Source organism: Talpa occidentalis, unplaced genomic scaffold (genome assembly GCF_014898055.3).
Source record: "Talpa occidentalis isolate TD23 unplaced genomic scaffold, MPIMG_talOcc4v2.1 talOcc4.16, whole genome shotgun sequence".
NCBI lineage: Eukaryota > Metazoa > Chordata > Mammalia > Eulipotyphla > Talpidae > Talpa > Talpa occidentalis.
This window is the reverse complement of record NW_023601653.1, coordinates 35,350,427-35,373,354: the sequence shown is the minus strand read 5'-3', so window position 1 is coordinate 35,373,354 and position 22,928 is coordinate 35,350,427. Positions and strand designations below refer to the sequence as shown.

At 39.3% G+C, this 22,928-nt stretch overlaps 1 protein-coding gene across 1 annotated transcript in view; it reads right to left on the bottom strand.

Moving 5' to 3' along the window:
• BEST3 (bestrophin 3) overlaps positions 1-21,497 on the bottom strand; it is a 40,204-nt gene extending 18,707 nt beyond the window's left edge. Inside the window, exons 1-7 of the mRNA XM_037515248.2 lie at positions 21,351-21,497; positions 19,586-19,752; positions 16,429-16,523; positions 15,751-15,984; positions 3,595-3,749; positions 2,373-2,450; positions 2,130-2,282 (exon numbers count right to left, since the gene is read on the bottom strand). Coding sequence (XP_037371145.1) covers positions 2,130-2,282; positions 2,373-2,450; positions 3,595-3,749; positions 15,751-15,984; positions 16,429-16,523; positions 19,586-19,737 — 867 coding nt within the window. The 5' untranslated portion in view covers positions 19,738-19,752; positions 21,351-21,497. The remainder of the gene's footprint in view (positions 1-2,129; positions 2,283-2,372; positions 2,451-3,594; positions 3,750-15,750; positions 15,985-16,428; positions 16,524-19,585; positions 19,753-21,350) is intronic.
• Between the last annotated feature and the right edge of the window lie 1,431 nt (positions 21,498-22,928).

Here is a 22,928-nt window from a genome sequence, read left to right as displayed (position 1 = left end):
CTAAAGCTGGAATTTTAATCTTTTTTAGTTTTACCCTAAAGGATTTACTATTACCTCATAAGTTTTTCCACTGGCAAAAGTTAAGGTAGTTTCTTATCACATATTTTCTAATAATCGGTCAATATTAAATGTTCTTACCAGGTTCCTGAATTGAATAACCTTTTTTGTGAGAGAGATATATGCCAAATAGGACTCACCTGTTATTCTCCTTCTTGAGTAATTCCCTTTGATTTTTATTGTGTGTGTGTGTGTACGATTTTACATTGGGCCTAGATGGGAAAAACTTATAAACGTATAAATAAAGGCACCACTGATTAGTTGAATTTCTAGATTGTGAAGCCATTTATTTAGTAGCAAATCTTTATCTAGCTGCCTATATTTTAAGGTTTAATTCTAACCTCTTAGAATTCTGAAACTTGGCTGAACAACATTTGGAATCAGGTAGGGAACTTGAAAAAAAATTATGCCTGGATGCTCCCCTAGAGATGCTGTCTCTTAATGGAATTGAGATTTTTCCCTTCGTATTTTGCCTTCAAAAATATTTTGCAGAGGAAAAGCATGTTAATACTTTAGACAGCATGTTTTTGTTAGCACGGACTGCTAACATATTCCTTACAGGCCGGCCAAATGCTTCCCCTAGTCACAAAGCAAAAATAAAAAGCTCAGCACAGCTCAGGGAAAAGGACAATAAAAGGCCATAGTGACTGAGCATTTAGGTGAATCATGGTGATTATCTGTTTAGAAAAAGCAGCATCTACTTTTTTCTCTAATGAGAAATGACAGCTATTAGTTTTTCTTGCTCTTTCTCTGTCTTAAATGGGTAAAAATAAAGAAGAATTACTGCCACCTGGTTAAAAATGTTTTTGCCATTTGTAAAGGACATGCCTTTCCTCTTTTGGAGTATAATTTCAAATGCCAACATACTTATTTTCCAGTAAAAGTGTGTGCCTGGGAGATGGTGGCAGAACCAGGGGGGCACAAAACACTGTTCTTCAGCATTTAACTGGAAAATCGAACACTTGAAACTTCCATGTATTAAAGACATCTCCAAACTGTCAGTAGATTTTAGTTAACGATGGAGTTATTGCCTTCAGTTTTTTTCCCCATCACATATTTACATTGGGGAGTTCACAAAAGAGAGAAAAGAATCAGGCTTTGATATTTACACAACCATCTTGGAAGGGGTGAAAGGTTGGGGAGGCAGTGGTGGTAAGAACAAATAAAAAACACTGATGACTGGACAGGTCATTTTTCCTGCTCTGATCTATTTTTAATTTCCTGGCAAACCAAATATGGTCTTTAATCCTGGAGTTCTGGTTTTGATTCTGATGAATTTTGAGTCTCAGTACTGGTTTTAAAAACTGGATGCAGGCCACCCCGGTGGCACAATGGTTGAGCGCTGGGCTGCGAAGCTGCCTGCTGCCTCTGGAGTGCTGGTTCGATCCCCAGCCAGCCAGCGAGGGTCCCACATGATGCGACAGACCTTTCCTGCTGCCTGCTGCTCCCCTCAGCAGTGTATTTCGTCAGTCTGCCTGTTCTGTTCCCCGCTCTGGCTCTGGTGAATTCTCTCACCCTCCCGTGCTTCTGACTGTACCCAGTGCTTGTATAAATAAATAAATCAATCTTTAAAAAATATTAAAAAAATAAAAAAGTGATGCATTTAATGTTATGAAACAGCTAATGAGATTTCAGTGAATTGCAACTATCTACAGAATTAAGTAGAATCTAGATGATAACACAATCTGAATACTTCCATTTGATATGCAAAGCTTCTTATTTACTCTCTTTTAGTCTGCCTACTTGCTTACTGTAGTATAAAATATCAATGCAGGTACAGTTATTACTTCAATTACATTATCAAAATCCTAATGGGAGCACACAAAGACTTAAAGAAAATCAATATCCATAAAAAGAGTAGTCTTGTAATCTCTTTGCATACATGAGCTGCTGCCATAGGTGCTCACTATATTCCCGTCACTTTTACTCGCTGGTGGGGAAGTAATAACAGCTCTGAATGATTAATGCTAAATCTACCTTTGCCTCACTCATGAATGGTTTGTTAAAGACTCAGTAAAGGAGTTTGGAACATGATTAAAGTTACAGAGTGAGTCTCAGGAACTGTTGGCTACCTTGAGCCATCCTGCATAGAAGAAGAATTGCAGGAGAGTGAAGATTGGAATGTAAAGGTCTAAGTCATGTCCTGCATAGCCTTTGGTGGGATCCAAAAACTGGCGTCCAATCAGACATGCAAAGAAGAAGGTATAGACAGCCAGAGTGACAACCTGGAATAGAGAAAAAATGAGTGAGGATGCAGTGCTGGAGGGCTAAGGTGGACAAGTAGAAATAGAAATCAAGTGCAAAATATTTGATACCTGGGTGTAAACTAGGGGAATCCCAACCCAGTCGTAACCAAATAAGAGACTGCACCAAGAACGGTATCGGTTCATTTCCTAGGGCAGAAACACATAAAACACAATTTACTAAAATGATGGATAGGTGTGGTAATCAATATTTACTAGGACTCAGAATGTGGCCATTTTTGGGGTGTGATTATGTCTGTAAAATGCTGAGACTGACTTTGCATAGCTAGTAGTTGGTCCTGAAAGTCACCCCAAAAGGAAAATTCTGAAAATGATGGGTAATTAAAAATTTGCAAAAAGGATGGCTGTAGATGAACTTATTTTTAATATTAAGTTAAATCAGGACTTAATAGAAATATTCCCTACTCTATCAAACCCATAATTTCCAACATATATATTGACCAAAGTGGTGATGGGAAGGCAGTGATTAATATTTGAAATAATTTCTAGCCATTTTGGTTAATTACATAGAGAACAAATTTTTTTTTTTTCTGCTGGTCTCTTTTGAAAATATATTTACATAAGGTTGTAGAAGAAAGTAATACATCTTAGACTTTAGAATACTTACATTGACAGAAAATCTGTCTTTGTTTGTTGTAGGAAGAACTGGGATTCATTGATTTTTTTTTTTTACCCTATCAGGCATAAATTATTATCTAAGAGAGGGGGGAAAGAGTTCATATTAATTTGGGAGCTATTTTTAAATCATTCACTCATTTTAGACTAAAGCCAGGCAGGAGACTGTCAGGACACAAATCTATCTAGTCCTCAAGTGAATTTGTTTCTTAGATGAATTTAGGGTTATTTCATTTAATAAAAACACTTTTGTTTCCTGAAAAGCTAGCTTACCCTCAAGATATTTTCACTTGGGGGAATTGACTGGGAAGGTTTACTTCTACTCGAGATTTGTTCTAGGAACCAGGGAACAGGGATGGCAAGTCAGTTGTGTGGGTGCCAAATGCTAAGCGCTCTTGGCAGATGTTGCTAATCAATCAAGAGGCACTTTCTTACAGAGCCGATAGCAAAGTCGAATTCTGTTTAAGACCGGCTTCCTAGCAACCCCTGGCAATCAGTTTGGGTTGAAACCTGTATACTATTCCCATCCTGCATGTTGAGGTCCAGGCTTTCTGGTTCCTTTGGAATGAGGATGGAACAAAGTGGATTCATCTTGGACCAGCCTGTTAGATTCAGGTCCCTCTTGGCCTCTAGCCTTCTTTCCTGACAGTGTACTTACTGTCATCAGTGATTGCAGGTCAACACTGTCTCTTATTCTACCTTCCTTCCGGGCTTTAGCTGCGAGATTTCCAAACCAGATAAATGGAACCCAGTATTTCAGATGAGGAGATTTGAGGTGATCAAATAGTTTTCTTTCATCTGCAGTCATAAAGCCTTCACACAAAATTAAAATAGATTATACAGAGTTAGTTTAGCGCTGACACGTTACTATAGATAACTCAGTGTCTACTGTGTTAGCATAATGAGAGATATTAAATATAAAGTAAATGTTCCTGTCTCAAGTACACTTGGCTTAGATATAAGCAATGTATCATGAGTATGAACTCATGAGTGTGCACACACGAGTGTGCACACACACACATGAATGTGCACACAGTCACCTATCAATATGTGAAGCACGTGTGTCCACCATCCCTCTTAGAGAGGTCAGAAGGAAGTAGAAAGACATTAAGTGTGGACTTGAACATATGGGGAAGGTTTATTCTTTAGGTTTTGATTTATTCATCTAAAATTGAGGGCAAGTGGAGGCCTCCCTGGTGGTACAAGGGGTTAAAGTCTCAGCACTATGAAGCTATTACAAGCTGCTGCAGCACGAGTTCGATCTCTGGCCAGGGAGCTGACCTCATGGCACAGCAGACCTCTCCTGTCTTGCCTGTTGCTCCCCTCAGCAGTGTATTTCAGTCAATCTGCCTGTTCTGCTCCCCACTCTGTCTCTAGAGAATCCTCTCACCCCCGCCAAGCCCCCGCACCTCTGGCCTATACTCCAACTCTTGTATGCAGAAATAAATACATCTTTAAAAAAATAAATAAAATTGAGGACAAGAATACTTAGGATTGTTAGGATTAAAAGAATAAAAAGTAATGATGTATGCGAAGTACTTAGTATGAATCACATGACTTTTCCTTAACAGATCCCTTCAAAATCCTAATTGGAAGGTCTAGCCTTATTCAATTCTTTCTTTTTCCACTGGGATTTCTCCTTTTTGGGCTCCCACCCTCGAGTCTCTCTTGCTTTCTATTACAGTAATGTTATACACAAATATTTCTCCTGCAAAAGGCCTTTTGAAAAGCAGAGTATATCACCTTCATGATGTACTCAAAGTACCTGCAATACTTTGCCTTTATTTTAAAAGTGCTCCTTTAATTGTATGTGTGTGTGTGTAAAATGATTTGCTTGTGCTTATGGTCACCTCATTTTTCTGATGTGTGAAAGAAAGGTGATAATAGCTATTTCACAGGGATGTTGTTAAATTACCTGAGATAATGAACATCTGTCAAGAGGTTAGATAATGATTACATGTACTTAACATTCAATAAGTACCAAGACATTGTAATAAATGTGAGGCCTTAGTGATCCGTCTCCCTCATCCTACCTGCACACTGAGGAAGGAAGAGATTTGGGTATCAGGAGAGGAGCAGGTTTATTTAATAACCATTTATTGAATGCCAACTATGTACCAGGGTGTGTTCACACAACGATGCACTTGAGAAAATAGTTTACACTCGATCATTTATATAAACATTTTTTTGACTGAGTCATTCAAATGGTACAAAAATTCAAAAAGCCGCAAGGAATATTAATAGAGAACGTAAATCTTATTTTCCTAGTCACATGGTTTTCTCTTTGAACAAAATCACTGTGATGAATTTGTTGTGTATTTTTTCGGAGAAGTATCATGGATTTTAACCCGATTTTTAAAAGCACAAATGGTTTTACACTGAACACACATCTGCTATTTGCTTCTATTTTTTAGTTATATCTGGAAGGTTGGCATCATTACAGAGAAGAGCATCATTCCTTTTCACTGGCTGCATACTAGTTAATTGTATATTTCGCATATTCAATTTATATTATTTTATATAACAAGTCCTTTTTGAAGATATATTACTTATTTAATGTTTTTTTCTATTAAAATTCTGCAGTGACTATCCTGCACTTACCCCCTTGACTTTTTAAGTGGACTTCAAAATGCTAATTAAGATAGTATAAGTGACGTTTTCTGGAAAAAAGCTTATTTATAAACCTATTTTTAAAACTGAAGTATAGTTGACATACAACATTATTTCAGTTTCAGGTACACAACATAATGACTTAACATTTGTATGCATTGCAAACTGATCACCACAATAAGTCTACCATCTTTTCCTAGGAACTTTCAAATATGCATGTAGGGTAAGGAAAAAAATGTCAGGCTTTTCTGCCTTCTCGCCATCAGGATAGATGATGGATCCTTGTCCTGAATGCATGCCTGATGGCGGGCACCTGGGATAGGGTGTGGGCATAGGTAGATGGGATTCACCTGGGCTGAGACTGTGCTTTTTAAGGGCGGCATCATGGGGATGCCAATAGAAGCTAAGCAGAAGCTGAGAAGCCGAGATCACCGGAGAGCCCAGATAGAGTGAAGATTTGCTGGGGGCTGGGAGTGTTAGGGGGAAAAGGATGTCCTAAAGCTAATTCCATACAGGCTTTGTGGACTCCACCCCCACCCCAGGCCAAAGCCAAAGACACTGGGAACTCCAAATCCCATCCTCACCAAAGGGAAGGTAGCTGGGAACTGAGGGTAGGGTTAAGCAGCCAGGTTGATATAAAAGGCAGACATGTGGGCTTTGGGGGGGTCCCTCATTTTGGCTCTCCACCAGCTAGCAGCGTCTGGCCAGCTCTGAGAGTGACTTTGGGTTTCCAGGTCGGCGGATGGGGTAGGACGCATTACTTTATTTCCCTATTTTCTCCCTGAGTTGTACATTTTCCTTATTTCCTTTTCCCTTGTAAATAAACCTTTTATTAACCTTTTGTGTGTGCCTGTAGTGGAGTATTAATAAGTCCCTTTTAAGCGCGCGGGTGAGGACCCACAGCCAGGAACGCGTTCAATATCGGGGCTGCTCTATAACAGGAGGACTGCCAGCCTCCCAGACCCCCAGCACCCCTGCCTGCCACGTACCCACTGAACCCAATAAAAGACCTGCAAAAAACCACTGAGGACTCTGACTCCTCCTTTACCCGGTCTGCATGGGATCAGAAAACCTGCACTGTGCCCATTCCTGCCTTACAGTCTGTTTTTTTCAGAATTTGAAATAGAGGAACGACGGCAAAGTCAACATTTACCAATAGGAGACTCATTTTAAATAATACTCAGGTTAGTTATATTAGCTTAGAAGGGTTCTGCCCATGCCTGGAGAACTGGGCTTTCTCTGGAGGTCAAAAAATAAAAATGAGCTAATAAATCTCTACACATTTTTCAGTGCATCTCAAAGTTGTTGCATGATCCGGTTTACCTGCCTCTTTTTTTTTTTTTTTTTTTTTTGGCAAATACTTGCAGAGCCTGATTAAATGTAAACAAGAAGTTAATGGATAAACTTGAACCGTCTTGACTCTATGCTTACAGACTTGCATTTCATCCTTGACCTGGATGCCAATTCTAACACATTTCATATCAATTGTCTAACAGTGTGGTCTTGGGATTTGTAGTACAATGTTCAAAAATAACCCCATTTATATACTGGCTGCAATCTCTGTCATTTGATGAAATAACTTTATCTTTGGTTATTTTTTATTCAGGAGTATGGATCAAATTGTGCTAGCAAGTCTTTTTTTGGCTTCTTAGCAGAAAGCAAATATGCAGAGTGAGGGTTTATTAAGTACAAATACTAAAGCAACAGCTCCTCTCCTTCCCCACAGTTGGAAGGGGACATGTAGAGTGAGGAAAGGTGGTTTTTAATTTTCAGCCCAAATTTTCAGAATACTTTCCTGGGCTCTGTGAAAGATGAACAAAGAACCCAACATTAACGTGTCCTCTGAGAGTGGACCAGCAAAAAAATTCTTGTTCTTCTCTGCAGAGTCACATAGCTTATTTAAGATAACCCTGTTTTTAAAATTGAGCTATTGGTTTATTGCAAGAAAATCTCTAGATTATTGGTAAAATAAATTCAAAGAGTTTTATAAAACTCTTTGTTTATAAAATGTTACCTTCATTAGCACTTCAGGCCATTTTAACTGACAGTGATTTAGAATGTAGTCATTGTCCTCACCCCAAAGGCTATGTTAACCACAGACACTGATTTGCTGCAGTTGCAATTGGTTGGTTCTCACACTGCTGTCTTCTCCCATGCAAAGCTCCCCCAGGCCCTATCCACACCCCTCACAGTGTTATTCTAGCTTGCCATTGCAGCTGCTTAGAGTTTCTCTAGCTATCTCTTTTCTTTCTGGATTATTCAGCTTTATTCAGCAATTTTCATAGTGCTGATTCCAAAAACCCTACTGAATATTTCTAGTCATAGTAAAAGAAAATTTATATATGTGTATGTATGTATATGTGCACACACAACATATGTACACAATTGTTTGTGTACGTACACATACATACACACACAATACATATATGCTTGTATTTACAGGTGATTTGAATTGCAGATTGATGGAGTAGTAGGACCTGCTACTCTAGGCAAATTTTTATTGTCCTCAACCCAAAGGACTAATCGGGTCCACTGCTCAGCAATATTCTGGTCATCACAGATTTTGTCTGCTATGCAGTTGGTCTGTTTTTCCTTTGTTGAAGCTGAGACAGATGCCTTTGGCTTCAGAGCAGAGTGTGCAAGTGACTCTTAGCAGAACTAAAAGTTCTGCATCTCCAATGTGAAGGCAGAATAGGTTTGTTGCCAGAAAAAGAGAAAAAGAGAGAAAAAGCTGTGAATTCAGCATCTGAGTCCTTTTGAGAAATGACTTTTTCAGGAAGATTGCAATGTACCTGGTTCATTTTCATCTCCATATTTTCCAAATGAATGAAGGCACAGATTCAATTATAGCTGTCCTTTAGATTCAATAGGAGAGACTTAGAGGTCCCTGTCAACTGGTAAAAGGGAGGTAAATGAGGCTGAAAAAGAGATGGACTCACATTGGGAAGGGCAACAGTGGTTCACAAAACAATTATTGGCCCTTCTGCATGCTGTATTCTCTGATATTTTCTGTTCTATTCTGTCCTATTCCATTCTATTCCATTAAAAATGCTGGTTGTTAGGCATGAAAATGATTTAAGAGCCCAATAATGAATTACAACCCACAGTTTGAAAAGTTGGTACGGTTGAGAAAAATCAGTCCCTGGTTTAGAAAAATCCTGTTTTCCTGATAGGAGCAAATCATTTCTAGTCTGCCATATCCCTGTCGTAAATTCATGTCCTGTGCCTACACATAACACACAGAATGGCACACAACATCAGCGCTCTTAACTCCTCACCTGTCCAGGTAGCCTGGGTGAATAGATCTGAAGCCATTTGTAGATAAAGTTGAAAGAATACATAGATCCTCCCTACTGCAGAAACTTCTAACCTCTGCTGCCTAACAATGTTTTGGGGACCTTCAAGATTCCCGATGCCCACATTGTACTGTCTGCCTATTAAATACTGTGACAAACTTGAGACAAAGTTTGGAAACAAGTGACCCACTGCACAGAATCACATAGGAAGCTATTTTAGTATTTTGGTCTGGGTCAGACATTCTGCAGTGCTTCTGGGGAATTTGTTTAAAATGTGGATCCCTAGGTGCTAAGCCTCAGAGATTCTGACTCTCTAGGCTGAAATTTAAGTAAGTACCCTTGATAATTCAGTGAATGTGGTCAACGATCTTACTCTGAGAAGTATCGAGTACATAACCTTGATTTAACACCTAACACAGAACTGTGGGGAAACTTCAAACACTGCCCAGCTGAGACTGCCCATCCATGGCATCGATTCAAGAGGGCTAGTTGTCTGCGTTCTCTCTCCTGTGTAGAGCCAGGGCGCATAGGTGAGTCAAGTTTCACTCACAGGGCTCATCATGTGAGAATATAGGGGTAACTGACTCAGCCTGGAAAAGTTCAGCCAACAGAGGAAAACCTGGCACAGCCATGAATACCACCACTCCCCCTGATTGCCTCTCCTGTAACAGAGCAGTTGGAGATTTCAAACAGACCAAGGAGCCCCAGAGCCACAGAATGCATCAGGAAGAACTCAAATGGCAGATCAAAGGCAGTGAGTCAATATTATACAAAATCCATTTGATTTACTTAGTGAGAGAAGATCACAGACTAAATGTTCTGGGTGTGGGCTAGCCTTCCAGGCAGAGCAACTAAAGTTAGAACTCTTATCTCAACAACTACTTGACCATTGGAGCTTGCTTAGTTGTGTTAATGTCTGTTAACCATCAGTGTCATAAAAATTCTAATGGGGTATCATCAGGTCCTCTAGTCTTAAAAGCTCAAGCAACTTCCTATGAAGATTCCAGGGCTTTACTTACACAAAGGGTGACTGTCCTCATTTTTCACTGTCTTCTAACCATTCTTATAGACTGCCAAGCACAGAAGGAAATTATTTAGAGAAATAGAAATACAATGTAGAGGTGTAAATTTTTGCTGCAAATATATCTATGTTTGTCTCTGAAAATGATTCATGGAAGAAAAGATTTGTAGGAATTTTTACTGATCCTTGAGGACAGGGAATATCCCTGTTCTTGCTTACGGCTGTGCGCTTCTGCTCAGCACAGCACTCGGCACATAGTCTACACTCAGCACATATCTGTTAATGAGCAAAAGCATGAGAGATTTAGCAACAGCTTTAGTGTGTTTCTTTTAGAGAAATGTATATAATTTCTTATTACCTATCTTGTGTGCCTGATAATTTTGAAGAGAGATATTTTCTTCTGATCACTATGAAATAGAGGAAATGTTTTGATTCAGTCTCATGCCATAATGTAAGTTCCCAATTAAGGTCATTCCTTGAATTGGCAAAGATTTGGAACGGTGCACCTGACTTGGGTTGAATGACATCATCCAGGGCAGCTAACTGGAATGACTGAAATTTTCCAGGGCAGGTTCGTAGCCAGTAGGCAAAATAACAGACTTCTCTGTTACAGCTTCTCTGGTAAATAGCTGATAACAGATTAGTTCAGCGGACGTTCAACATAATAGATATTATTTTGAATTCAATTGCTATATCTTTATTTCCATGTGAGCAGAAATGAAAACTTTTCAAAGTTTGATTTGAGAAATTCGACCTATAACATCAAAGCATATATATTTCCACAGTGGCATGCATTTTTACTCTTTTTAATTTTCCAGAATAATGTAACTTGATGTTCCAACTTGGAAGCGAGGAAAGTTCAGGGTCTAGCAGGTGAGAGACCTAGTTTGTCCAGCTCCAGTCAAGTGGCTGTGGTTCTCTCTGCCCTCTCACTCATTTCCTCCCGGGCAGGCCTTAATCTCTGTGGTGAAGGCACTCCCTGAAGAAAGGAGAAGGTGGAGGCATGGGCTTCCCCAGTGGCTCAGAGGGTTGAGCGCAGCACTGTGAAGCTGTCCATAGCCTCTGCACCATGGGTTCAATCCCAGCCAGCCAGGGAGATACCCACATGGTGTGTCAGACCTCTCCTAGCTCGCCCGCTGCTCCCCTCAGCAGCGTTTTCCATCCATCTGCCAGTTGTTCTGTTTCCCACTCTGTCTCTGGTGAATCCTCTTACCCTCCTGCACCCCTGGCCTATACCCCAGTTCTTGTATAAAAAATAAATAAATCTTTAAAAAAAGAAGAAGGTGGAGGTGGAGGCAAACATGGCTGGCCTTACAACCTACAGTTTCTCAGACTGTGATCCAGAGACCCCCCACCCCAAGGTCTCCAGGAGCTTGGAAAATGTACTATGTACTCATCCACTACCCCAGACCCTCTGTATCAGAATCTCTTAGCAACTGAATTTTCAACAATATTGATTTCAAACAATCTGTAAAGCAGACTGAATTTGGAGAACACCTACTTTTCCTGACAGGTGATGTAATGAAAGGGGGTCACCTGACAGGAGGGTTTCTTCTCAGCAGTGTCTCCCTCGTCTTTACCCCTGCATTTTACTCACCAGCCCTCTTTCCATTCAGGCCAGCAGATGCCCGGGTCTAGGCTCAGGGTGTAACAGGGTGGTCCCGAGGAAAGGGGGAGGTTCCCTGCCCCACCCAAGGGAGGGTGGAGCTGAGCAGGAAGAGGAGAAGCTGCAGAAGAGACTGAGGAAGGAAGCAGGATGGAGCCAGGAGACCTGGAGGAGGCGCATGGAGCCTAGAGACACGTGAAGAAACTGCGCTTGTCTTTTGGTCGTGGACTGGGTGACACAGATGTGGGTGAGACCCGTGGGGAGGTGACAATGGCAGCTTTTATCTTGATGTTGATTTTGCTCTTTTCCTTCCGGACTTGTCCGGTTGTTTGTGACCGTTTTCTGTGGGTCCCCACTGGAAGATGCTTTAGACTTTTAGCAGGCTTTGGGGCCTTGTTCTGGGCCGATCCCATATGGATGGACTTTTACCCACGAGGGGATGGGTAACTTTGGGTGCTACATTTAGAAACTAGATTCTTTGCCTTTCCTGTATTGTTTCCTAATTAAAGTTCCTTCCCATTAAAGTCTCATATGTTTTGTGTTGATGCGGCGGATGGCAGAACCCATTTAGAATAGGCAGGTTTGCGGGGCTTGGGCTGCCCCTCTCCCTGTCCTATAACAAGGGGATGTGCCAAATATTTTCCTCCACCCATGAACTCCCTGTTTTTCAAAGAAACATTGGCAGAGGCTAAGGACAGTCAGGGAGTGGCGGGGACATCTGCCCAGTTGGAGGGCTTGGGCACTCAGCCCATGGGCACACTGAGTCCCCCTGTGCTGCAGAAAGGAGCAGGACATCCAGGGAGTGCACAGGGAGGGCACCCACCCCTGTGCTGGCCTGGGGCAGACAGGAAGGCACTGGCCTCTGTAGCATCTCCCCCAAATTCCGAGGGTAGCGCCTAGCAAACAAACTATATCTCGGTGTGCAAAAGTTCCGCCACCCCCTTTTCTACCTTTGGAGAAAACACATTTATTAAGAACGAAAGAGGGCCTCCCTGGTGGCGCAAGGGGTTAAGTCTCAGCACTATGAAGCTATCAGCAGCCACTGCAGCACCAGTTCTTGGCTCCCCAGCCAGGGAGGTCACCCACATGTCTCCTGTCTTGCCCGCTGCTCCCCTCAGCAGTGGATTTCAGTAGATCTGCCTGTTCTGCTTCCTACTCTTATCTCTGGTGAATCCTCTTACCCTCCCCCAACCTCCTGCCATCTCTGGCCTACACCCCAGCTCTTGTAGGCTTAAATAGATAAATCTTTTTTTTTTGTGGGACCCTCCTCGGTGGCCGGGGCCAGCACTGCAGAGGCTACGTAAGGGGGCAGCCTCGCGCTCAACCACTGCGCCACCAGGGGAGGCCCAAAAAGATAAATCTTTAAAAGAAAAAAAAGAATTAAAGAGAGCTTTTCATTGTAATCAGTGATGGCCCCAGGGGCACTCACGAAGGCTTTAGTCTCCTGCTCTTTCAGGTCTCTTCCTCCTTCAGCCAATCCACCCTTAAAGTAAAAATTTCATCACAATGAGACTCATTATGTCCCAGCAGATCTAATTCAAATTCTGCAGACAATAGCTTCTGGCCAAACTGTGACCCCAAATCCCCTCTAGAACTGTAGAACCTCTAATGAGGTTGAAAACTTGAATTCTCTCCTGTACTTCTTCTTCTTCTTTTTTTTTTTAAACAGTAATTAATTACTTGGCGGTTGACAAAGTCTTTTTTTTTTTTTTTACTCCAGTGGAGAGAAAAAATAAGCATTCCCCCAAAAGACTCAGTATTTCTCAAATTTCAGACTGAAAAAAAGCAACAGAGGAGCATATATAGGTTTCCGAGGTCTTATACCAAAAGTTTTGATTCAGTAGGTCTGAGTAGGATCCAGGAATATGCATTTAAAATAAATGACTTAAGTTATTCAAGATACAGCGGGCCTATGGTGTGCAGATTACACCTTGAGACACATTCGTTTGAATGCACATCCAGGAGTGCATTATTTCCAGGTACTCTTGCAATAGTGGGGGGGAATGGAAATTGGGGGAATACTGGTTTTCTAGTACTCTAAATGTCCTGCAAAGAGAAAAAAGCTGAATGCAAGGACATGACTGACTTCGCACAAGTTTGACAAACAATAAGCCTTGGTTTTATGAAAAATACATCTAAAGGAGTTGTATTCTTTTCACTTCATGTTATCTTCTTCCCTTCAGACCTGAGCATAACTCAGGCCTCTTTGAGTTCATGTGTGAGCAGAGAACCCAAAGGCTGGCTTTTTTTTTTTCATTGCCAACCTGTCCTTTTCCCAACATACTTTTAATATAAAGGTGATGTTAAGAGCAGGAGATTTGCTTTGAGAATTGGGCCTGGCATCCATTTTTTATCTGAATGCACTCTCTTTGCTTCCAGGATGCATCAGGACTACAGAAATATCACCTTCAAACTCTAGCTCTTGCTCATCAATTTGGGGTGGGTCAGACACCTCTCATTTGCTTTTAGGTCTTTCTTCAGGGGTGGGAAATCTTATTGCTTTGATTCTTTAGACAGGAGGGTACGAAAATTATCAAATAGCATTTTCCACTTGGTCATTTTGAAGCAAAAAGCAACTTTTAAATTTGGAAGAGGCATGGCAGTTAATTTTTTTTTAAGTTCCTAATGGTTTTACATCACAGTATAGCTGTGAGTTTGCCACGGCACTCATACCCTACACCTCAATCCATCCTTTCAGCTCCTTGCATTACCTTTCATGTCTTGCTCCATATCCTAACAACATATTCCACTCTCCTCTTTCTTTATCTCCACCTTTACTTTTGCAACCTGCTGGTCATAGTAGTCAAAAAGCCCTAGGATATCAATCAAATGAGTCTTCTAAAGTGAGCAAAGACCTATGGATATGCTGTTGTACTTGATTTCATTATTAATAGCAAGGACTCACATAACACCATATACCAGGTATTGCTCTAAACACTTAGCAAATAATAACTTATTTAATCCTTATTAACTTATTTAATCCTTATATGAAATAGGTATTATTATAAAAATATAATAAACTCATTTTATAGGTGAGGAAACTGAAGTATAGAATGGTTAAGTAACACACAAGTAGCTAAGTGGGGGAGTCAGGATTCAAACTCTCTCTCCGTGTTCTTAGTCACTATCAATATTGCCCACCTAAGAAGGCAAAATCAAGTCAAGCAAAAGCCAAGAAAACCCCCCCAAACAAGCAAAAAATCTATTCTTAAACAAAAAAGCTATTTTCAAGGACACTTGAGAAAAGGAGATAAAGTACAACAACCTAATTTGAAGCTGTGCTCACGGGTCTTGTATCATTTATACATTCATTAATACAGTCCCACAAACTATTAAATCTGTTAATAATAACCCAGCACAACTGATAATTATTCAGCACATGCCAATAACTATTTTGTTTAATACTCACCCCACTGAAGGCTGGTTTAATAGTTTCTTTACCAAATGTTTTCATTATAATCATTTTTAGAGAATTACCATTGTTTTATATCCTTGTTAGTATTTTTATTTATTTTTTACAACATTATTCATTTTTAAACAATATTTGCTCCCCCCCCCATCCTTGTTAGTATTTTGAGGGCATAGGACTCCCTCCTCAGGGTAGTCACCATTTTTTGCTAAATGATAATATACCAAAGAGAACTATCCTTCCAGCATTATTGGTTCTCAGAATTCTGTAAAATCAGAATACTGTGCCCAGGAACCCTGGTAGAATAATAACTGCATCTACTTTGAGGAATAGAGACACAAGAGACCCAAACGGAAGCAGCCTTTTACCACCATCTCTCAGGGGATGCCAATACTCGGGATCCTTCCAGAAGCTACTTGTTTTGGGAAAAGTCTCAATTGCATTTTCAATCTCCCACAAATTAGCCACAAGATCCAAGTCAGGTCCTGAATCTGTTTCCTACCTTTCTCATATTTTTTTGAGGTCCAAGTTAACACTATTTAACTGTAAATGTCTAGAAAATGTAAGGTAATATTTCAAATGGTTCTGATAAATATATTGTTATTCTATTTATCTAAAGAAATTGTGATTGTCTGGATTTAATTTGAGGTTGACTGTGTCTTTCCCTCCTCTCCCCTCAAGTAAATTTCTTGAGGGCAGGAGCTATGTCTTACTTGTCACTTAAGAGTGTTTCGGGCAAATAGCAGTGATCAATAAATGTTTCCTGAATGAATGAATGAATGAATGAATGACTAAAAGGAATTGTCAAAGGAATTTTGAGGTCGCTCTCTAGGGTGAGGTGAACACAGGGGAGGAGAAACCATTCACCATACCTGCTTCAACCACATGGTCGATGGTGGGAAACCTTTTGTACACAGCTGTGCTCACCGAGCGGAAGATGAGCAGGGAAGTGAGGTTTACATAGCGCATCAGCGTCCTTCTGAGCAGACGCCCGTGCTCGTCGCTTCCGTGAACACTGCTGGAGATGAGGAACATCAGCCTGTCCGGCCAGGGCAGATTCACAAACTGGTTCCACCATCGGTTCACTACCAGAGTCACATAAAACCCTGTAGGACAACAGGAAATTATAAAGCAATTTCCTATAGCAGACACGTTGCTGGCACTGATGCTTTAGCAGAATTTTAGCCTTTGTGGGGGTTGGGGTATAAAAATGTTATTAGCCATACCTTATGATTTTGCCCTCCAGAAAAAAGGTAATTTGTGCCTGGCAATGCTGTAGCACCCGTTAGAATTCAAATGTTGATGGCAAAAAAATGGAAAGTTAGTGAAGAGAAAGCTTAATTGTCCAACAGAGTATTACCTCAAACTTGTTGGGGGTTAATTTAGCCAAAGCAACCCTGAAGGCAAACCTTAAGGATGATTCTGGTTCTATTGCAAGCGGTGGTTTTCAGGCATGCCTCTCAGCTTGGACACACTCCCATGCAGAGTCATTGGTGTCATCCTAAAGGAGACAGCTGTGTGGCTGCATTCTGCGTGGTACCTATACTTACCAAGCACAAAGGTTACTGGAATTTGTTCAGCATATCTGTCACAGTAAATTGATAATTTTTCAAAGTAACGTTTTTGGGCTCCTGTAAGTAACAATCTGGAGCAAAAATAAAATGCACAGCCCTTTATGATATTATACTTCTGCACCTGCTTTGCAAGTGACATTAAGTGCAAACAATTAAGCACAAATAATCTTAAATTTTTTAAGGAGCAATAACTTTTCTACTTAAGCGGATGTATCTGAAAAGCTTTTAAATCGCTGATGTTCCAATTACGAACATTTTTAATACTAAATATTATCGACCACATGATAGTGGGATTTTGTTAACCATTTTATTTTTAAATACTTTATATTTTTAAACTTTACAATGATCAATGCTTTGCATTTGGAGTAAGATATCATCTGAAAGAGTCCATTTTTCAATTATTCATCAGGTCTACTTTAAAAATGTGTCTTGATTAAATGGATTAAAGTAATTATTAAATAATAATCCTGAATTTTGACTTCTTGATTTTGCTTTCCCTGAATATTACTCAGCACAAGGGATGTAATTGCTCACTTTAAAGCTCAATTATTTAAAATGTAAATCACGAAGACCTAGCAATTTTTATTATTAAAATTGGTGGGTTTATATTTATATCAAATATCAAAATTTATAATATAGATCTGACCCAAACCCATTTTCTGCTATTGTTAAACATATATTCATTTAATAGAACTATTATGGATAATTACATTTTTGCAAGGAGATTCAAATCATAGAAAAAGTCTCAAAGGCAAGTAAATAATGATCAAAATTTAGAAAGAGAAGCATCTCAAATGAATTTACATAAATGAATGAGTGCAGCTGGTCAAGGGAGGCAGGAATCCCAGGGAGCTGCCATTGTAACATATGTCAGATGCCCTTTTAGGTCAGTAGCAGTTTGATGAAGGAAGCAGAGGGATGATAAGGTAACAGTGAACCACCAATCAGATGGCAGATGCGGAACTGCTGGTACAGCTGGTGCTGAGATGGAGGGTGTTGGGGTCAGGGGTGGGCTTGGAGTTCCTGCCTCAACTTTGCAGGAGGTGTCAGAATTTCTGAAGTCAGAAAAAGACTGACAAGAGAGGCATCAGCTAGTGGCACAGGCCTATCAGGGTCATGCTGAGGACCAAGTTATCTAAATGTTTTTGATACTCAAATAGGGATGGTGAGAGAGGATTTAACATGGAAAGCATGGGCTTCAAAGGAAGCCAGACTTGAATCCAGATCTGTCAGATTTGGATTTTGAGCATATTTAAAATCTCTCTGAGCCTCAGTTTTTTCATTTGTTATAGGGTTAAACCTTTCATTTGTTAAAGGATTAAAGAATAGAATCTATACAAAACCACTTGACATGGTATCGTACTTAATAGTTAAGTGGTTTTAGTATTAATAATTTGCCAAGGAAAATATTTAGTTAACAGACAAAGAAATTTAACTAAGTCAAAAGTACTGTAAGAATTATTTTGTCAAATCCATCCCAATGTAGGAAGAGATATAATCAAGTAAATGAATCCTGGTTCTGTCTTATAATTTTTGCTAATCATAAATATTTGCATATAATGGGATTTAATAAAACAGGGTCATTAGTAGGCCAGAGAATGAAGCTATGTTTATGTATTTTTACAACCAGATTTGACTTTCTTCACAAATTCAGCTTATAGTCAACTATAAGGAACTCTTTCAGTACATTTTTTTTCAGTTGAACTTAAATGATAAGCACTCTTTGGTCTTTAGGAAAAACATATGCATACAATTTTGTGGAATATAGATAAGATATTGGAGCCGAAGGTACAGCTCCATAGAGCATTTCTGGCTGCATTGCAACTGTTCTGAGAGCTATGCTATTCTAAGTAGCAGTAGCAGCAGTAGATACACATTAGTAAAAATAAACTAATGAGACAATTATCCTGAACAGTCATGTGTCTCCCACCATTTCATATTCTGAAGAATTAGGTGACACATCAATAATTGTCAATAATATCTTATAAGACATAGTTAAGAGTTATTAAAGGTTTTTAATGAAACTTCCCCTGTTAAGATATTTTGCCAAAATGTATACCAATATATACATTTGTTTGGAATAGTAGCTTCCATGTGTAGCAAAATTGCTCTTCCTATTTTACGTTTGATAGTTATCAGCCAGCCAAATTAATATCCCTCTTCTTCAAATGGGGTCCTGTTGCTGCAAGGAAGAATGCAGATGAGAGCAGTGATAGACAAATTTGTTCATCTGTATGCGGAAGAGAAATAACAAACTAATGCACATAGAAAAGGTGGAAATACAGCCTCAAAAACCTTTACCTTTTATATTTTAAGCTTTCATTTCTCCAGAGAAATGAATAATTAAAATTTAAAAATTAAATTAAAATTAATTTAAAAAACTCGTGAAGCTTTCCTTTTATAATACTGATAAAATTTTATTGAGATTATAATTTTTAGTTATAAAAGTGTTTCTTGGACATGATATTGCTCAAATTTTCTGTCAATGGGACAGGCATAGGTTGTGATGACATAAAGAATAAACATCTTCTGTGACCTAACATTCCCCAAATTTAGAAAATATGAAGAAAATAAATTATTTGGGGGGCCTTTTCTTTAGTTAAGGTTATTGGTAGCATTGATGGACATCATCCTAGGTAAGATCTGATCATTCCAGGCAAAAGGAAGGCCAGCTGCCTGATAGTCACCATTCACAAGCATGTTAATTTCATTGGTAGTTGCTATAGGCTGTCAACTCACAAATTCAAACTATGAATGTCATAGTTGAGAGAGGCACAAATAATTACTTGTCTGTGGACTTTGCCATTCAAATTATCATGTAGTGAGGATTAAGTATAAATCTTCCATTTTATGTTTATAAAAACATTCTTGAAGCACAATACGTCATCATGATCAATTAACGTGGGGGTGGGATGTGAGCCACCTGAACATGATGGTTAGAGTCTATTTAACATCCTAGAAATGGTTAGGTGTGGATTAAATACCCTGTCCCGAGGAGAAGAAGGCAACAGAGAGGATCATGCAAAGGAGAAGGTTACATAATGCAAAAGTCAGCGGCAACCAGAGATCTGATTTTTGAGACTGTATTCTTACATATTTGAGGCCATCTAAGGAGACATGCAAAGAAAAGTACCTGTACACCAAACTTATCGCTGTATAGAGAACAGCAAAAACAATAAACTCCCTGTACAGTAGTTTGTAGATGCTGCCTCTCCACTTGAGGAGTAACCTATGAAATCCAAAAAAAGTCGCATTTGCTACTTTACTGGAGTAAGTGACAGTCATCTTGGATAGATTTTTCTAGAAGGGCAAGAAGAAAAAAAAAACAAGAAAAAGGCAATGTTTAAAATAGAGCACAAATCTGTATCTCAAAGGAAACCTGAGAGCAGCCAGCCAGCTATCTCTCCCTTTTGTCTTTCTGTTTGTCCAATTTGGAATTTGTAGAAAAACACTAACTCAGTGCTAAATTTTTTAGTAGGTAGGAAAGAGGAAGAAAGAATTTCTTGGAAAGAGATATATTAGAAATTTTAAGGCTGTTTTAATATCTAAATATTATTTTATGTTATATAACCATTGCTCAAAAATCTTTGAATGAATAAATGAGATATATGAGATAAGTTATACTGTTGTTTATCATTCCTTTTCTTGATGCACAGAAAGATTTAGGATGTGTATTTGCAATATTAATTGATATTTTTGAGTGCAGTGACCAAACTAATTGCTTGGTCTTTCATTTGCTAGCATGTTTAAAGAAATATTTATTTTATCTTTAAACTTCCTAAGGGAAAGTATGGCTTTCTTCTTAGAAATCAAGAAATATTGTTGGAAAGAAGCAGGCACCTGTGAGAATTTACTGGATGGCTTGCTTTGGGTGGCTCTAGGAGGATGCAGGTCTGGTGGTCTCCAAGGGAATAGAAGCACTCTGTGCTTCAAAGGGTAGATAAAGTGTTGGGCCACCGTGCTACACTTTCCCATTGAAAATTCTTGCCTAAAATGTTTAAGGATGGCTCACTTTCTGTTTGGAGGTGAACCAAATGAGGCAAATGTTTAGGACTCTTTCCATTTGGATTTGTTCCACGGATGTGGATGAGAACTGAGCCCCAGAGGCTGTTCTCCAGCGAGTTTTCTGGAATTTCATGGCTTTTCACCAAGACACTGAACATTCAGGTTTTGAGAGAGGGCCCAAAAGCTCATCTTTGTTTGAAAGTCCTGCTCAAGAATTCTCTACCTTGGAGCATACACAGATAATGAAGTTTCTTTGAAACCTCTTTATTTTTTCAAAAGGTTCGATGAGAAGAGTCTTAGAGAGCTACTTAGGCTGAAATTATGGAGCGTTTATGTAGAAGTATAATAGATAAGAAACTAATCCTAGAGCAGATTTCTTATAGAAAGTAGCCTACAAAACATTTTACTATAAACAAGAAAATTTTCTGTCTTTATTCACAGGTGGGGAAACAATCCAACTTTTAATTTGCCTAGTTTCTCTAAGGAAATAAAGACCTAGATTTATAGTCACAGTATTTTTTTTATAATCGCAAACTTAAGCCTTCAACATTATTGACTTTAATAAAGAAATGAGGGCTTTTTGGCATAAATAAATGGCATTCCAAAAGGATGGGACTCATGCCACAAAGCCAGTTTCACGTTTCCATCCTTACCTTGTCTATTTGTCTAATATGAATAGAGCTAAACTTGAGAAAGAAGCAGAGTAGATTAAGCCCATTTCATAATTCATCCTCATGGGCATACTAGTTTTAAATAACAGTCCTTGAATAACTTTCCTTTCTTTCATTTCCTACTTCACTTCTATTTTAGCTCTGTCAGAAAAACCAAAGATTATGTAGAGTCGAGGTCAAATTTAAAATGCATAGGTATAGGTATACTCTTTGTGCACTAACCTATTTCTTTGGTTTGGAGTCTTCCACGGGAAAGAAACTTCAAATTTCAGACTCCCCCAGAAGAGGCGCCTTCAGTTCGGTGTTGAGCTCCCGGTCTCACCTTCTCTCACACACAGACTTTCTGTTTGCTGGCCACTGAGAGGATCCAAGCGCAGCGAGAACAGGAGTGAAATGTTTTTCCACTTGTGGAGGCCTGTTTATGCCAATTTGCCCACTGATGACAGTTATAGCCGGGAACAAACAGAAGCAACAGCTGCTGATGTTGCTTTTTTCTAATCTATAATTATAACTCCACCTGCCGCCCAAAGTAGCCCTTTGAATGAGGAGTCGGAGGTGACGCGAAGGAAGTGGGGCCGTTTTCATTTTGACTCTACCCTGGAATCAAGGAAGATAGACTGTTTTTTCTCCTAGCGAGTTCTAAAGAGGCTCCACCAGTCAGGTGAGGGAATTAAGACAGCTCTGGTGTGCTTAAGATGAAGAATACATTCTTGTGAAACCATAAGCTGGGGCAGACAAGAATATAAACAGGATGCTCACTTATTTTAGAGGCATTAGGAATGCTCCTTCACCAGAAGCAGCGGACATAGGATGGAGAGTTGTGCACGCACGTGTGTGTGTGTGTGTGTGTGTGTGTGTACGCACGTGTGTGTGTCTTAGAGGGCATGGAGAATTATTCCTTGTGATGACTGGTATGAGAGAAAACAACACACTGGTTAATTATACTAGTTATCCTTCCCATGGTCAGCTAGGAAATTTTAAAAATTATTCAAATATTTTCTCTTTGGTTGATTATGCCTCAGTATTTTTCTTATTGAAAGAGAGAATAGATCGGTCTTCTTTAAATAGGACGAGATAAATAATTTCAGGGCTAATTCTGGGGATCTTTTCAACTTTCTAAAGTTACATGTGCACACATATTGCATCTTACATTTAAATAAAATGGTCTAAAAATATATTTTTGTGGAAAAAGATATATTAAAAAATGGTTCTTCTAAAATTGGAAATATAAACATTTAAATGTCTTTTCTACAGCATTTGTAAGTTTCCTATGTATTTAATTGGCTTATATATTTTAAATCAGAGCAAAGACAGAGTTATACATGTCTAATTTCACGTCCCAAACCTGTTTAGAGCGCCAGCACAAGCCCTCTGCAGACTGGACATGCAATATGTACCTGTTTGAGTATCACCTTACCTCCACTGTTATACTTCTGTTAGTATGTTTGTGGGAATCTGTGAACATTTAAAAAGCACATGTACCTTTTATATTTGGGTTGCCATGAAAAGTAGCTGGATACTCTTAATATTGCATTGATAAAAGTTTACAAAACTGATTGACGTTATAATTTTGAGCACATGTAAACTCAAGTGTTTATGAAATAAAAATGTTGGAGGTATTTAAAAGAAACTCTGATGGGTCCTATAGGATGTGCACTAGCTCTAATGTGGCAGGATCCCTGGCTGTCATGGCTTCATTACCCGGGATCTGCCTCCACTGTGGGCACTCTCAGCATGGCGTCTGGCTGAGCATGGTGTAAATGGGGGTAATTATGTTCATCTCACCCATCTGGCTGTTTT